Consider the following 15,582-nt stretch of genomic DNA (forward strand, 5'->3'; position numbering starts at 1 on the left):
TTGTCTCATTTTTCCGAAGTTTCACCTTGTTTTTTTTGAATACCAGGCCTTGAAGGCAAGAACTGAATATATATTTGGAATCAGCGTTTTTTTGGCTTTCCAATGATATAGATCACGCCCCATATCTAAGCTATTGGGTTACTGTACCCTTCTCATCTCCCAAATATCCTTCAGCGTCACCTGCTTGACCTGGAGAACCACTCTAGATGGGTAGTAGAACTCCCTGATAGGCTTTGACACCTCGAATCCTCTTATCCTCAACTCCTCGAGTTTTCTGACCTGCTCCAGCGCCATAACCTTATCCATATCCAGTACAGGATCCACTTGGAACTCTGTCATTTGCTGTTTGGCTACTGTAACTTGACGGAGCACTCCTGGAGTCATGTTAGGCAAGATTTGAAGGAGTTGCTCAGTGTTAGAGATGTTTAGGTCTAGATCTTCCACACGGAGGCTGTGTGTCTCCAGAATCCGATGAAAACCTTCTTGGAACTCATTTTCTTCTGGCACAAAATAATAATGAATGCTAAGATGTGGCAAAATGGATCTTCCCAATAGTCTCATATAAATTTCCAAATCTCTCAGAGCTACCGTAATCCAACGCTCTCCTCCGGCGGGCTTCGTCCTCCACTGCCAATGTTCCTTCCACGCCACCAAGCATCCTTCTTCAGATTTCAAATAATCTATGGCACATTGCTCATGAAACAGGGATCCAACATTGGTCAATGTGATTTTCACGGATTCTGGATTGACATTGAGCACTAGCCAATCTAGGGAAGTCTTCAGAGGAGGAGGGGTGTCATCGATCAAGTTTCGGAAGTGCGTGCACACTTTTCGGAGGTTCAATCTGGAAAAATCGAAAATTTGCTGAAATTTATGGGCCTTGTCTGAAATTTTCTGAAAAAGCACACTCTGAATAGAAAATTCCAGAAAAACAAATTTGGACTGTCTGGAATTCTCGCACGATCTTAGAATTCAGAAATTTGTCTTAAATTCTTGGAATGTGAAAAATTGAGTTTCAATTGTTGAAAAAAGTAAAAATTAGTTTGAAAACTACTGAAATTGACTAAAACTACGTTTGTTTTGAGAAGACGCTCTACGCGGACATCCGGATTTGCCCGACAGACCGACCGACTCAATTTTTCTGTTAAAAAACTTACATCGCTTCGAAATTACAGTTCTCCAATAGCCTCACAAAGACCTGATCTGGTAAGCTTGTCCAATCTATCATATTTTTGGGATTTCTGAAATTTTTTTTTGTTTTTCAAAGGGTAAAGGATTAAAGGGCATATAAATGAAAAAAGTCTTAGTTAGTCTTTTCAATAGTGATCGGTCTGAAAACCATAGTTTAACACAGAATTTTCAGGAAAAAATTATAATTTATTTAATCATTTTTAATAATTGCGGTACTCGGAACAGAAAATGAATTCAATACTTCAAGTTTCACATGATTTAGTTGGAATAAAATGGAAAGAATCTTAGAAGGGGTACGACGGTAGAAGAGGCGTTTTCTTTGATGTCCATTGGGGTCGATGTCATTAAACAGGTCTGGATCGGCAATCGTGGTAAACAAATTCTCGTTTTCCGGGTTGTCGTAATGAAGTTGACAGGTTTTGAAGCGTTGGGATTGTTGGAAGATCTGGAATTTTAGAAATCTGGGGTCGAGGAATTCAAGAATCTAGAAATTTTGAAATCTAGGAGCTCCGGAATCTTGGAATTCAGGAATCTAGGAATTGAGGAAATCAGTAATCCCGGATTCCAGAAATCTAGAAAACTAGAATTTTTAGAAAATACCTGATATTCTGGATTTTGAAGTTTCTAAATTTCAGAATTTCAGAAATTCCTTTCTGTTTTTTGTTTCTGGAATTCTAGTTTCATAGGTTCTGGAATTTCAGGATTTCTGGTATTCAAGGTTTTTGATTTTCAGAAAACGCGGGTTTCAAGATTCTGGAATTCCTAGATTCTTAAATTCCATAATTAACTGAAATCCCGGATTTCCAGACTCCGATATTTTAAAATTTTCAGATTTCTAATCCCCTGGAACCCTGGAAACCCAGAAATCTGAGAATCCAGGTAATCAAGAATTCAGGAATTCAAAAAACTCAGAAATCTGAAAATTCAAAAATCCAGACATTCGAAACTCCAGGTATCTAGATTTCAAGAATTCTAGAATCATAAGAAATCAGGAATTAGAAATCTCAGAAGTCTAAATCGCCAAAAAATCTCAATTTTTGAAATGGAAGAGTTTTTCCAAAAGTTCGGCCACGGCGTTTGCTAGGCGAATTTTTAGCGAAAAATAGATGGTTTTTTGAAGGAAAAATTGGTTTTGCGATGTAAAAAGTATAAAAATATCAATTTTCACCATAAATTTTAGAAATTTTCAGTTCAAGTTAACTTTTCAACTCACTCTTCTCAGCGCCGCCACATTTTCTATGGTCAACCTCTGCACCCGTCCTTCAAACGTCTTAAAATGTGAAATATTTTCCAAGAATCCTCGATTCACATAGAAATTCTCGACAGTCACACAATCCGCTCGTCTCCACTGAGCAAAGTCCACAATTTCCAAGAATTCTGGATTCTGGGAGGCTCCCACGACGCACCATGTCTTCAAAATCTCCTCGTCGAAAATTGGAAGGGTTTGGAGAACATTTTGGGCTTCAAACTCTCTCAAATTCACTTTTATCGCTTGAATTCTTTTTGGCAGACGCTCACAGAACGCATTCTTAATTTCAGAGGAGCAGTTGTATAATCCAACCTGGAAAAACTTCAGAATCCCAATTTGTTGGCTCCAGAAGACATTGAAATCCATAAAAAATGCATCGAAATAGTTGGTTTCTTGGCCTAAAATAGGCCCAAAATCGACTTGCTTCACCACCCGGCCATCGCTACTCTCATGAATCATTTTGACTTTATTTCTGTCAAATTTCAGCAAAAAAGACTCAAGAGAGCTGTCAAAAGAGCAGGTTATGGAGTCAGCGTTCAGGGTGACTTGGAGCATATCGATCGATAAATTGGGTTGAATGAGAGCGATGGATTGACGGAGGGTTCGGCAGGTTTTACGGAGGCATTGACTGTAAAATATTGATTTTTTATTTAAATAATAAATTTTTACTTTTTCAAAAGCTCAAAACCCTCAAAATCTCCAGAATCCATCTATGTTCATCAAATCTGGCATAAAAACGGTTGAAATCCGCCGAAAATCAGCAAAAAATCTGAATTTTGCGAAATGGAAGAGTTTTTCCAAAAGTTCGGACCCGGCGTTTTCTAGGCCATGGCGATTTACGGTTCAAATTTTTAGCGAAAAAACAAATTTTTGAAAGAAAAAAACTCGAATTTTATGGTTTTTAGGCGGAAAAGGTGGTTTTCGCAGTGAAAAAACGCGCCAAAGGCACGCCAGATATACTTTTTCAGGAGCTCAGAGCCTTCAGTCCCGTAAATCGGCATGGCCTACGCCGTGGCCGTGGCCGAGCTTTCGCAAAAACTCTTCCATTTCAATATGGAGATTTTCGACTTATTTTTAGTCGATTTAGAGCGTTTTTAAGCTGAAATTGGTAAAAATTTCAGTATTTGAGAGAAAAGAACATTTTTGAACATAAAAATCTCGAATTTTATGGTTTTTAGGTGGAAAAGGTGGTTAAAATTTAATCAAATTAAAAAATTGTTGAAAAAAGAACTCACACCGCTACATAACCGCAATACTCGTAGATATTTTGCATAGCAGCGTTGGGAAGGGTTAGTAGGGTCGCCATGGTGGTCTGGAAATGAGAAAATCGCTGAAAATACATTTAAAAAAATGGGAAAAAAGGAAAATTTCGCAAGGGTGAGTCAACACGTTTTATCGCCGTCTTATGTATTTTCTCACCCTGCGTCTCTTAGTGGAGGAGGAGACTACAAACTACACATAAATTCTTTGATTTAAGGATTCAGAATCCTAGGAAAAAAGATATGACACATCTGGATATTTGGACAGACAGACAGAGCAAAATTAAAGAATTTTATTTTAAAGATTGGAAAATTTTATAAGTATTGAGTGTTTATTAATACAGGAATTTAGATTATCAATATAATTTTTTTTAATTAAAATTTCCTTATAACAATGTAACTACTCCATAACCTTCGCCTTTTTCGGCACATCCTTCACATTCAATTTCTCATAAAACAAAATTATTCCATCGTACTCCACAGACAGCACATATCCTGTTTCTCCCCGTCTCCTGAAGAACCAAGTTTTCTGATCCGGGTTACCAGAACAGCCATGGAGAGAGGGCCGTCCGAGTGGTGTGAGTATGTCATCCCCATCTTCTGGATACTTGAAGCTTAGCTGACAGTAATCGAAGTGAGGGTTGCGCAGGAAGGTCTGGAATTGAAGTATGGAGAGTTATATACAGTAAGACTGGATCAGATTGGAATTATATGAGGTTATTTTTATCATTAGAAAGCTGAAAAAACGCTGATTCCAAATATATATTTGGTCTTTACTATCGAGGTCTAGTGTTCAAGAAACACAAGGTTAAAGCTCAAAAAATATCAAATACCAATTTTTTGACACCCCGTCACGATGCCTCATTCCATATATAATTTATTGAATTTACATTTATCCGGTAGATCAAAACCAGGGCTACATTTTTGCTGTTGATAACTTTTTTCTAGCACCATCCACTTTTGAGATGTGCGTCTTTGAAGATGGTAGCTTACAGGCCACAAGCAGTGGGAGAGGGGGGAGAGACGCAAAGAAGCGAGACACACTCCTCATTCCGCACGCTCTCTCACCCTCTTGTTTTTAAAGGCGCATATCTCAAAAGTGGGAGGAGCTATAAAAAAGTTGTCAACTACAAAAATGTAGCCCTGGTTTTGATCTACAAGATAAATGTAAATTCAAGGAATAATATAAAATTGGTATTTGACATTTTTCAAACTTTGACCTCGTTTTTCTCGAATACCAGACCTCAAGGGCAAAAACTGAATATATATTTGGAATTTGCGTTTTCTCAGCTTCCTAATGATATAGGTCACGCCCTAGTTGAAACTCACATTTTTCAAGACTACCACATCTTCTTCGGTGAGTCTTACAGTATGCCCAGCGATGTTATTCATGTGAAGAATATTCTGGCCCAAGTTTTCTATACATACTTGATCCACAACTGCACTAGTCGCATGCTTCCATTGAGGTAAATCGATAATTTCATTGAGATTTACTTGATATTCTTTAGGCGTAATTGAAATTTTTCTTAGAATGTTATAGTCAAAGTATGGGAGCAGTGCGAGGATATCAGGGGCCTCTAGGTTCCGGATTTTGCAGCATTTGGCTTTGAAAAGTAGTTTCGTTTTGGTTTCCTGGCTAGTTTCGTGGAGTGTCTTCTGAATTTTCCGCCATAGCTCGATTCTTTCTGGCGCATCATTTAGCAGGTGTAATTCCGGGGTTACGGTTTTCTGGTACTTCAAAAAATTCGCGAGATCTTTACACAATGCGTCGATGTAATCTGTCTCTTCCAGCACCCTCCTGTGACCAACGTCGTCGTATTTGGCGTTCACTGAGCACCCGGTTTTGGTTTCGGTGTATTTCAGTTTTACAGAGTCTTCGGGGATGGTTGAGTTGAGATTGAACTCGATCTGATAGTATTTCTGATGGATTTGAATGGAGGAGAAGGAGGTGATGGGCTTTTTGTCGGTGATCATGTCGCGGAAGGTGCGGCAGGTCTTTTTGATGCGGAGGCTGGAAAAATGGGGTTTTGAGAATCTGGGAAAACGGAATTTCGCGATTTTTAGAATTCAGGAACTGTGAAATAGGAATTTAGGGTTTCTGGGATTCTGGAATTCTAAAACTTGGGAATTCAAGGATTTGCAGCTTCAGAAATCTAGAAGTTGAGTAATCAGGAATTTCAGAAATTCGAGAATCTAGTTATCCGAAATAATTGAAATCTAAAAACCCAGAAAGTTGAAACTCCGGGAATCTTTAAGTTGGAAAATTGTGAAATCTGAAACCCTGACAATTTGCGAATTCAGAATTACAAGGTTCTAGAGACAAAAAATCACAATTCTGGAAATCTGAAAACTTTGGGATTTCAGAAATCAGAAATTACAGAATTCAGGACTTTTAGAATTCAGGAATTACAGAATTTAGGAATTTCAGAAATTTCAGAATTTAGGAATTTGAGAACTCAGGAATCCAGAGATTCAGAAATCTTAACGATCTGAAATTCTCCGTAGCAAGAACGCCAGGAAAATTGAGAAATCCCAAAATCAGGGACTTCAGAAACCAAAATATTTGTGAAAACCCTAAAATCTAAAAATCCACGACTCACATGTCTACATAATTCAAGTACTCCACTAGATTCATCTTGGCAACGTCCGGCATCTTCACCAATGGTGACTCTGAATTCATTCTGTAAAAAAATAACAAATTGAATCATAAATTCAAGATTCTCAACGATAAAAAGGTAATGAATGGCTGTAAAACCAACAAACACATAACCCTTAACAAGAAAAACAATTAAATCAAGTTTATTACTTCACATAATCAATAAAAACTGCATTTTCAACAACATTTCCAACCGGCATCATTTCGAAACACATGAATTGTCTGGTAACCTCAATTTCCAGCACAATATCTTCCACTTGGGTTCGGAAATTCCAATTTTTCACATGCCCTTCTTCATCTAAAACAAATATGGGGCCTAGCAATTCGTAGAGACTTTGGTCTTCGTTAAAATTCTCGTGGATCAGAAGCCAGAAGTTCATATTGTCGGAGTGAAGGATTTTCTGGAAATAAATTATTGAAACTTCAGATGAAAAGCAAAAAAAACTTATTAAATCTCACATTTTTCAAAACAAGCACATCCTGAGCAGTAATTGCTCTGACACCACCGGAGAACATGACCAAGTGAGTAATATTCTGCAGAACGTTCCCAATACTGAAATTGTTAAGTGTCGCCACCTCCAAACAATTCCAGTGCTCCAATTCAACGATCCCATCGAGTGGTGTCATTACTCCTTCTTCTCCAGTGATATTTATCATTTGTAGGCAACTTGCGTCGAAATAAGGGAGAATAGAGAAAACGTCGGGTGCCATCAGATTTCGAAGAATGACACTTCTTTTCTTGAGCAGTAATTTCTTCCCGCTCGTCGCCTCAGTGTCCGTTATCACTTTCCGAATCATATCCCAAAATTCTGTACGCTTTTCAGGAGCTTCCAGAGCAATGAAGGCCAATTCATGGGAAATTAATTTTTGGTGTTTCAGAAGCATCGTGAAGTCATCGCAGAAGACATCCAAATAATTTCGTCCGTCTGCTCGAACAATTCGTGTGCCCCCTTGCTGGAAGTTTGCTTCAATGGAAGATCCTTCGTCGACTTTCTTATATTCAATTTTTAGCAGATCCTCATTGTGTCCTGCTTTAAAGTTGAGCTCCATACTATTCTCGTTTTGATAGACGTGAATGGAATGAATGTTTGCATCTGGAAGTTTCAGGTGGAGATATCGACGGAAGAGATGGCAAGTTTTGCGGAGACGGGCACTGAAAGGAGATAAGATTCACTAATTGTAAAGTTTAAATAAATAAAAATAACTTACATATCAATATAATTCAAATATTGCATTAAGTGGTCTTTGACAACCTCCGGCAGGGATAGAAGAGTGGGTTTCAATGTCATTCTGGAAAATTAAAGAAACAGTAAAGATGAAATATATAACACTAAGGAAACAATATGAAAATAATAAGTGGCTGTGAAACCGTGCTAAAATTAAAAAAAATATTTAAAAATCAATAAAAACGCAGGAGTAAACGTTTATTGGGAATATGATGATGTTCATCAAAAAATAAATCTTTTATCATGTCACAAAAAATGAGCCTATCTTGCCAGAATCCTGTTAAAACAAACGAGCCTTCCATTACATGTAACTCTCAAAACGTTTCCTGGTATTGGGCTATCGAACTTCCACGTTTTTTGTCCTTCTCCCTCTACGAATATTGGGCCAAGTGTTTGTTGAAAACTCTCGTCTTGGTTCCAATTGCTAATGTAACAACATTTCAACTGACCAGAACGTAGCATCATCTGAAAAAAAAAGTTGAAGAAATTGTTCTGCATTCAAAATACTCACATTTTTTATCTGTAACACATCCTCAGCAGTAATTTCTCTAACGTTACCGGTAAACGTTTCCAAATGAGTTATATTTTGTGGAATATTCCCAATAAAAAAATGGTCAAGTGTGACATTCTTCAAATGATTCCAAAGAGGCAATTCGACGATCCCATTGAGTGGTTGTGCTTCTTCATATTCTCCAGTCAAGTTGATATTTTCCATGCAGTTTGGATCGAAATAAGGGAGAATAGAGAAAACATCAGGCGCCATTAGGTTTCGCAGAGTCAAACTTTTTTTCTTCAGCAAAGATTTCGTCCCGGTAGCCGCCCTAGTGTCTTCCAGCACTCTCCGAATCGTATCCCAAAACTCTGTCCGTTTTCCAGGAGCTCTCAGAGCAATAAAATCCACTTCACGGGAAATTGATTTTTGGTGTGTTAGGAGCATTGAGAAGTCTTGACAGAACACATCCAAATAATTTCGACCGTCTGCTCGGACAACAGTGTCCCCTTGCGGAAAGTTCGCTTCAATCGAGCATCCGTCGTTGACTTTCTTATATTCAATCTTTACCAGACGCTCACGAAATCTTGCTTCAAAACTGAGCTTCATGATTTTCTCGTCTTGCAAAACTTGAATAGAAGGAATATTTGCATCTGGCTCTTTCACAGTGAGATATTGACGGAAGACATGGCAAGTTTTGCGAAGGCGGGCACTGAAAAAAGATAAGATTCATTGAGTTTTGAATGAAATTGAAACAACTTACATATCGATATAATTCAAATACTCCATCAAGTGGTCTTTCGCAACATCCGGCAGGTTTAGGAGAGTAGAGGGTTTCAATGACATTCTGAAAAATTTATAAGATAACGAAGATTAGATTTATAACACAAAATTGATATTATGAAAGTAATCAGTGGCTGTGAAACCGTGCTAAAGTAATTAAAAATATTCAGAAATGAATAAAAACGCAGGAGTAAACGTTTATTGGGCATATTTTGTGATCAGTTGTTTATTTCATTTCAAAACTAATTACTGGTCCGAACAATGAAATTTTCAGAACTTTTCCTGGTATTGGAGAATCGAATTTCCACGTTTTCTTAGTCTCTGAACAATGTTTTCCCTCTTCGAATATTGGGCCAAGTGATTGTTGAAAACTCTCGTCTTGGTTTGAATTGAAAAGAAAGGTACATTTTTTCAACTGACCAGAACGTAGCATGATCTGAAAAGAAAAATATGTAGAAATCGTTTTTTATTCAAAATACTCACTTTTTTTATCTGTAATACATCCTCAGCGGTAAAATCTTTAACGTAAGCGAAAAAATTTTGCAAATGAGTTATATTCTGTGGAATATTCCTCATAAAGAAACGGCCAATTATGACAGTTTTCAAATTATCCCAATGAGGCAATTCGACGATTCCGTCAATTGCATCTCCATGCTCTCCATTCAAGAAGATCCTTTTCAAGCAGTTTGGATCCAAATAATTGAAAATAGAGAAAACATGCGGTGCCGATACATTTTGGAGAGTCAACTTTTTGTTCTTGAGCAATAGTCTCTTCCCGGTAGCCGCCTCAGTGTTTTCCATCACTCTCCGAATCGTGTTCCAAAACTCTGAACGATTTTCAGGATATGCCAGTGCACTGAAATCCAATTCCTCAGAAATTAATTTCTGGTGTTGGAGAAGCATCGTGAAGTCTTGACAGAATACATCCATATAATTTTGTCCGTTTGCTCTAACAATTCGAGTGTCCCCTTGCTCGATGTTCGCTTCAATGGAGCATCCCTCATTGACTTTTTTATACTCAATCTTTAGCAGATCTTTAAGATATTTTGTTCTGCATCTAAGCACCATGCTTTCCTCCTTTTGTACAACTTCAACAGTAGGAATAGTAGCATCGGGTAACTTTGCAATCAGATAGTTCCGGAAGACATGGCAAGTTTTGCGAAGACGGACACTGAAAGAAGATAAGAATCATTAAATGTGTATTAATGAGAACTCTAAAGTTTTTTCATATCGGAAGAATTGGTTTTAGTCGGTCCAACCGTCGCTGAGAACGAGCGGCAAAACAGTTTTGCCATTCCGAACATATTGGTTTTTCGGTTTTCGTTGTTTTTTTTTCTACCATTTTAGATAGTTTTCCTATCAATTTTTGTGGTTTATTATCAATTTTATTGAAAGAATTTGAAAACATCTACCTTCGTATACCTTGAATTTTCAAAAAATAGGAAAACTTACATATCAATATAATTCAAATATTCCATCAAGTGATCTTTGACAACCTCCGGCAGGGTGAGGAGAGTAATGGGTTCCAGTGACATTCTGAATAAAAGAGTAATTAAAAAGATTATGGTTATATCACAAAAGTGATAGTATTAAAGTAATAAGTGGTTGTGAAATCATGATACAACATTCTGAAAAGTTAAAGAGAATATAAACATTATAAATTTATAACACTAAGGAAACACTATAAAATAATAAATGGTTGTGAGACCGTGATGAAATAATTAGATATATTTAAAAATGAGGAAAATTGCAAGATTAAACGTTTACTGAACATATTTTGTGATGAGTATGTTATGTCATTTCAAAAACAATTGTTGGTCCAACACATTTAACTTCCAAAACATTTCCTGGTATTGAGGAATTGAATTTCCACGTTTGCTCCTGAATTCCTTCTTGAAATTCTTCCTCTGTGAATATCGGGCCAAGTGATTGTTGAAAACTCTCGTTTTGGTTTGAGTAGCCATATAACTTACACATTTTCAACTGACCAGAACGTAGCATCATCTGGAAAAAAGTTGTAGAAACTGAAAAATTACCAATTTTGACAGGGTAATTCAATGTCATCTGATTGGCCGGTAACCTCAATTTTGTATTAGCCAAACAGAGCAAAAATAGCAGATCATTTTTGTAGTTGGAAATTTTTTTGTAGGAACACTACCTTGAAAGTTACAGGTTCCCAAAGTGAAAAGCTCCAAAATGTCGTTTCAGGGAAAAATGGTTTTGATTACCTGTAACTATTATGGCAGTACTCCTACAAAAATCAGTCAGCTACAAAAATCGTGTGCTATTTTTTGCTCTCTCCAACCCATAGAAACTAACAATTATCGGACAACACCGGAATACGCTGTCAAAGATTGTAATTTTCCACTAAAAACAGTCAAAACAACCACTGCTACATATCAGAGTTGTACGGAAGGACATTTTTCTATTCCCGGAATCCGGAACCGGAATCGGAATGTCAAAAAAACCAAGAATTCCGGAAATTCGGAATTCGGAATCAAGATTCCGAACAACTCTGCTACATATAGCACATTAGCCTGCACCAACATGTTAGAATTCATAAACTATGATACTGTACTCACATTTTTTATCTGTAGCACATCCTCAGCAGTGAGCACTCTAACGTCAGCGGAAAACCATTCCAAATGAGATATATTTTGCGCAATATTCCCAATATCGAAACCGTGAAGTGTGACATCCGTCAAATGATTCCAATGAGGCAAATCGACGATCCCATAGAGTGGTTGCGCTACTCGAAATTCTCCTTTAAATTGAATCTCTTCTATGCAGTTTGGATTGAAATAATTGAGAATAGAGAAAACATCCGGTGCCATCACGTTTCGGAGAGTCAAACTTCTTTTCTCAAGCAAAAGTTTTGTCCCGGTCGTCGCCTCAGTGTCTGCCAGCACTTTCCGAATTGTATCCCAAAATTCAGTACGTTTTTCAGGATCGCTCAGAGCAATGAAGTTCAATTCCTGGGATATTGATTTTTGATGTTTGAGGAGCATTGTGAAGTCATCGCAGAAGACATCCAAATAATTTCTTCTGTCTCTTTTAACAGTTCTTATGTCCTCTTGCTCGAATTCGCTTCAATGGAACATCCGTTTCCAACTTTCTTATATTCAATCTTTAGCAGATCTAGCAGATCCTCATCAAATTCAGTTTTAAAATTGAGCTCCATGCTGTCTTCCTTCTGAGTGACTTGAATATAATCAATATTAGCATTGGGTAGCTTCGCAATCAGATAGTTACGGAAGACATGGCAAGTTTTGCGAAGACGGGCACTGAAACAAGATAAGATTCATTAAAAGTGTACTAAGGTCTACTCTTTTTTTTCTCATAGAATAATTTATGCGTGTCCCTGAGTTTATTTTCATATCGAAACATTTTTAATTCGGTCGAACGCCCGCTGAAAACGACCTGCGAAACATTTTTGGCATGTTTTTTTCAGGTTTTAGACGTTTTCTCTATCATTTTGTAGTTTTACTATCAGATTCATTGAAACAACTACAAAAATGAGCGAAAATTGCGACATTTTGAACATATGTATCTACATCAGGTTCATATGTTCAATTTTTACAAGCCTTTAGTTTTCATGAAATTAAAATAACTTACTTGTCGATATAATTCAAATATTCCATCAAATGATCTTTTGCAACTTCCGGCAGGGTTAGAAGAGTGGTGGGCTCCAGTGACAATCTGAATAAAAAAGAAATAAAAAAGGTTACAGTTACAGTATAAAAGTGATAGTATTAAAACAATAAGTGGCTGTTAAAAACCATTAAAAGAAAGTGAAAACATTTACAAATAAAGAAAATCATAAGATCAAACGTTTATTGAAAATAATCTGTGATAAATTGCCCTATTTCGAATTTTAGTTCAAAAAAAATTGCCAGTTCGGTACATTTGACCTCCAAAACAAATCCTAGTCGTGGGGTGTTAAATTTCCACGTTTTTCTCAAAACTCCTTCTTCCAATTCTTCTTCTCTGAATATCGGGCCAAGTGATTGTTGAAAACTGTTGTCTTGGTTTGGATGGAGAGATAAGACGTAGTTTTTTTGGAATTGACCAGAACGTAGCATCATCTGAAAAAAATATGTAGAAATCGTTCTGCATTTTTTTTTTAAACTTACATTTTTTATCTGTAACACATCCTCAGCTGTAAGCTCTATAATGTCCGAATAAAACCATTCCAAATGAGATATATTTTGCGGAAAATTTCTAATAAAGAAATAGTTGAGCGTGACAGCCTCCAAATGGTTCCAGTGAGGCAATTGGACAATCCCATCGAGCGGTGTCATTATTCCATCTTCTCCAGTCAAGTCGATCTTTTCTATGCAGGTTGGATCCAAATAATTGAGAATAGAGAAAACGTCAGGTGTCATTATGTTTTGGAGAGTCAAACTTCTTTTTTTGAGCAAAAGTTTCCTCCCGGTCGTCGCCTCAGTGTCCGTTATCACTTTCCGAATCATATCCCAAAATTCTGTACGCTTTTCAGGAGCTTCCAGTGCAGTGAAGCTCAATTCTTGGGATACTGATTTTTGATGTTTGAGGAGCATTGTGAAGTCATCGCAGAAGACATCCAAATAATTTCTTCCGTCTGTTCTGACAATCCGAGCATTTCCTTGCTGGTAATTGGCTTCAATTAAGCAACCACCATTGATCGCCATCTTATACTCAATCTTTAGAAGATCCTCCTGAAGTCCAGCTTTCAAATTGAGCTCCATACTTTCTTCGTTTTGAGAGACTTGAATAGAATGGATATTAGCATGTGGTTGATGCATAATGAGATAGTTCCGGAAAAGGCGACAAGTTTTGCGAAGACGGGCACTGAAACAAGATAAGATTCATTAAAGATGTACTAAGGTCTACTTTGATTTTTTCATGGAATAATTCATGCGTGTCCCTGAGAAAATTTTCATATCGAAAGAATTTAATAATTCGGTCCAATTCCCCGCTGAAAACGACATGCGAAACATTTTTGGCATGTTTTTCAGGTTTTAGACGTTTTCTCTATCATTTTTGTAGTTTTACTAGCAGATTCATTGAAAAAACTACAAAAATGAGCGAAAATTGCGACAAAATTTGAAAATAAGTTCATTTTTTCACAAACCTCTAGTTTTCATAAAATTAAAATAACTTACATATCAATATAATTCAAATATTCCATCAAGTGATCTTTTGCAACATCCGGCAGGGATAGGAGAGTGGGTTCCAATGACATTCTGAAAAATGAAAGTGAAAATGAAAATGATAGTAGAAGTGATAGTATTAAAGTAATAAGTGGCTGTGAAACCATGATAAGAAAGTAAGAAAGTAAAGAAAAGTGAATTAAAGACTCATTTATTTTATTTTATTATTCTCTCAAAACTTATAGTTTCATGAATAATCGTCACTTTCAATTCTTGCTGTGCTATTGGAGACCGGAAGCTCCATTTTTGTTTCTCCACGGGATCATTTTCCCCTCTTTCTTCAGCTGGTCCAAGGAAATTGTACAAGTTTTGTTTTAAATTCGAACCACGGAAAAGGAAATGGCAGCTTGAAATTTGGGTGGGATGGAAGAACATCTGAATGTGGTTTTTATTTATTTATTTAATAGTTGCATCACTCACATTTTTTATTTGAAACACGTCCTCGACTGTCAGTGCCGGGGTATCACAGCAGAAATCATTTAAATGCGCAATGTTTTGAGCAATGTTGCCAATACTGAAGTCATCAAGGATTACAGATTTCAAGTTCTTCCAATGCTTCAACTCGATGATCCCATCCATTGGGTTGACTTGACCATCTTCCATTCCGGTAAGCTCGATATTTTCAATGCACGTCGCGTCGAAGAAAGGAAGGATGGAGAGCACATCAGGAGCGGTCACATGTCTTAGAATACAGCGTTGGGATCTGATTCTACCAGATCTTTCAAACGCTTTCTGCATTGCTTTCCAGAACTGGGATCGTTGTTTTTGTGAGTTAACCGGTGTAATTTCGATTTCAAACAAAATCGACTTTTGGTGCTTCAGAAGCAATCCAAAGTCGTGGAAAAAAGCTTCCGAATAGTTGACGCCGTTAACACTCCGAGTTCTTCTATTATCTCTATTATATTCAGCAGTCTCGATCAAACAACCACCTTCCTGTTCTCTATATATAAGAAAAAAAGAGTTAGTTTCACCATCTTTATCCTCTGTTTTGAGAATCACTTGTATGTTGTTCATGGCTTGGAAGACTTCAATCATTCGATAACGTGCATTTGGCCGGTTCACGGTGATGTAGTCCCGTAGGTCGTGGCAAGTTTTGTGGAGACGAACACTGAAAGAGGATGAAACTTAGGAAAACCTGAATTGATAATAAATAAAACAACTCACATGTCGAAATAACTCAAATATTGGAATAAGTGGTCCTTCACCACTTCAGGCATGGCAACGAGCGTGGGTTCAGGTGACATTCTGGTAAATTAAAGAGAAAATTATAATTAGAAATATATAACACGGAGAAAAATATAAAGGTAATAAAATGGCTGTGAAACCGTGATAGGGAACTGAAAAAGTGAAGAAATGTAGTTTAAAGATAAATGCATTTTATTTTATTATTCTATGAAAACATATATGTAGGTTTTCATTTGTAGGAAAAATCGTCACTTTCAATTCTTGCCCTCCTATTGGAGACTGGAAGCACCATTTTTTTTTCTCCACGGGATCATTTTCCCCTCTTTCTTCAGCTGGTCCAAGGAAATTGTA

At 37.0% G+C, this 15,582-nt stretch overlaps 8 protein-coding genes across 8 annotated transcripts; all 8 read right to left on the reverse strand.

The window, feature by feature from the left end:
• Window positions 1–138: 138 nt before the first annotated feature.
• Window positions 139–1,228, reverse strand: GCK72_021387 (uncharacterized protein; the record flags this gene model as incomplete). Its single annotated transcript, XM_053734229.1, has 2 exons — window positions 139–844; window positions 1,158–1,228. The coding sequence occupies 2 exons, from the start codon at window positions 1,226–1,228 to the stop codon at window positions 139–141; spliced, it is 777 nt and encodes a 258-aa protein (XP_053583142.1).
• A 153-nt stretch (window positions 1,229–1,381) lies between these two features.
• On the reverse strand, window positions 1,382–3,746 carry GCK72_021388 (uncharacterized protein; the record flags this gene model as incomplete). Its single annotated transcript, XM_053734230.1, has 3 exons — window positions 1,382–1,636; window positions 2,405–3,068; window positions 3,676–3,746. The coding sequence occupies 3 exons, from the start codon at window positions 3,744–3,746 to the stop codon at window positions 1,382–1,384; spliced, it is 990 nt and encodes a 329-aa protein (XP_053583143.1).
• A 353-nt stretch (window positions 3,747–4,099) lies between these two features.
• On the reverse strand, window positions 4,100–7,644 carry GCK72_021389 (uncharacterized protein; the record flags this gene model as incomplete). Its single annotated transcript, XM_053734231.1, has 6 exons — window positions 4,100–4,354; window positions 5,029–5,710; window positions 6,300–6,380; window positions 6,506–6,756; window positions 6,815–7,508; window positions 7,565–7,644. 6 exons carry the CDS (start codon window positions 7,642–7,644, stop codon window positions 4,100–4,102), a joined length of 2,043 nt encoding a protein of 680 aa, XP_053583144.1.
• A 198-nt stretch (window positions 7,645–7,842) lies between these two features.
• On the reverse strand, window positions 7,843–8,917 carry GCK72_021390 (uncharacterized protein; the record flags this gene model as incomplete). Its single annotated transcript, XM_003104524.2, has 3 exons — window positions 7,843–8,046; window positions 8,093–8,783; window positions 8,835–8,917. The coding sequence occupies 3 exons, from the start codon at window positions 8,915–8,917 to the stop codon at window positions 7,843–7,845; spliced, it is 978 nt and encodes a 325-aa protein (XP_003104572.2).
• Window positions 8,918–9,080: 163 nt separating this feature from the next.
• On the reverse strand, window positions 9,081–10,389 carry GCK72_021391 (uncharacterized protein; the record flags this gene model as incomplete). The annotated part of the gene is made up of 3 exons (XM_053734232.1): window positions 9,081–9,290; window positions 9,338–10,025; window positions 10,307–10,389. The coding sequence occupies 3 exons, from the start codon at window positions 10,387–10,389 to the stop codon at window positions 9,081–9,083; spliced, it is 981 nt and encodes a 326-aa protein (XP_053583145.1).
• A 256-nt stretch (window positions 10,390–10,645) lies between these two features.
• GCK72_021392 (uncharacterized protein) lies at window positions 10,646–11,862 on the reverse strand (the record flags this gene model as incomplete). Its single annotated transcript, XM_003104598.2, has 2 exons — window positions 10,646–10,858; window positions 11,437–11,862. The coding sequence occupies 2 exons, from the start codon at window positions 11,860–11,862 to the stop codon at window positions 10,646–10,648; spliced, it is 639 nt and encodes a 212-aa protein (XP_003104646.2).
• Window positions 11,863–11,918: 56 nt separating this feature from the next.
• Window positions 11,919–14,078, reverse strand: GCK72_021393 (uncharacterized protein; the record flags this gene model as incomplete). The annotated part of the gene is made up of 5 exons (XM_053734233.1): window positions 11,919–12,138; window positions 12,470–12,553; window positions 12,806–12,939; window positions 12,988–13,684; window positions 13,999–14,078. 5 exons carry the CDS (start codon window positions 14,076–14,078, stop codon window positions 11,919–11,921), a joined length of 1,215 nt encoding a protein of 404 aa, XP_053583146.1.
• A 364-nt stretch (window positions 14,079–14,442) lies between these two features.
• GCK72_021394 (uncharacterized protein) lies at window positions 14,443–15,290 on the reverse strand (the record flags this gene model as incomplete). The annotated part of the gene is made up of 2 exons (XM_003104471.2): window positions 14,443–15,154; window positions 15,211–15,290. The coding sequence occupies 2 exons, from the start codon at window positions 15,288–15,290 to the stop codon at window positions 14,443–14,445; spliced, it is 792 nt and encodes a 263-aa protein (XP_003104519.2).
• Window positions 15,291–15,582: the final 292 nt, after the last annotated feature.

Source organism: Caenorhabditis remanei, chromosome V, assembly GCF_010183535.1.
Source record: "Caenorhabditis remanei strain PX506 chromosome V, whole genome shotgun sequence".
Classification (NCBI taxonomy): Eukaryota; Metazoa; Nematoda; class Chromadorea; order Rhabditida; family Rhabditidae; genus Caenorhabditis; species Caenorhabditis remanei.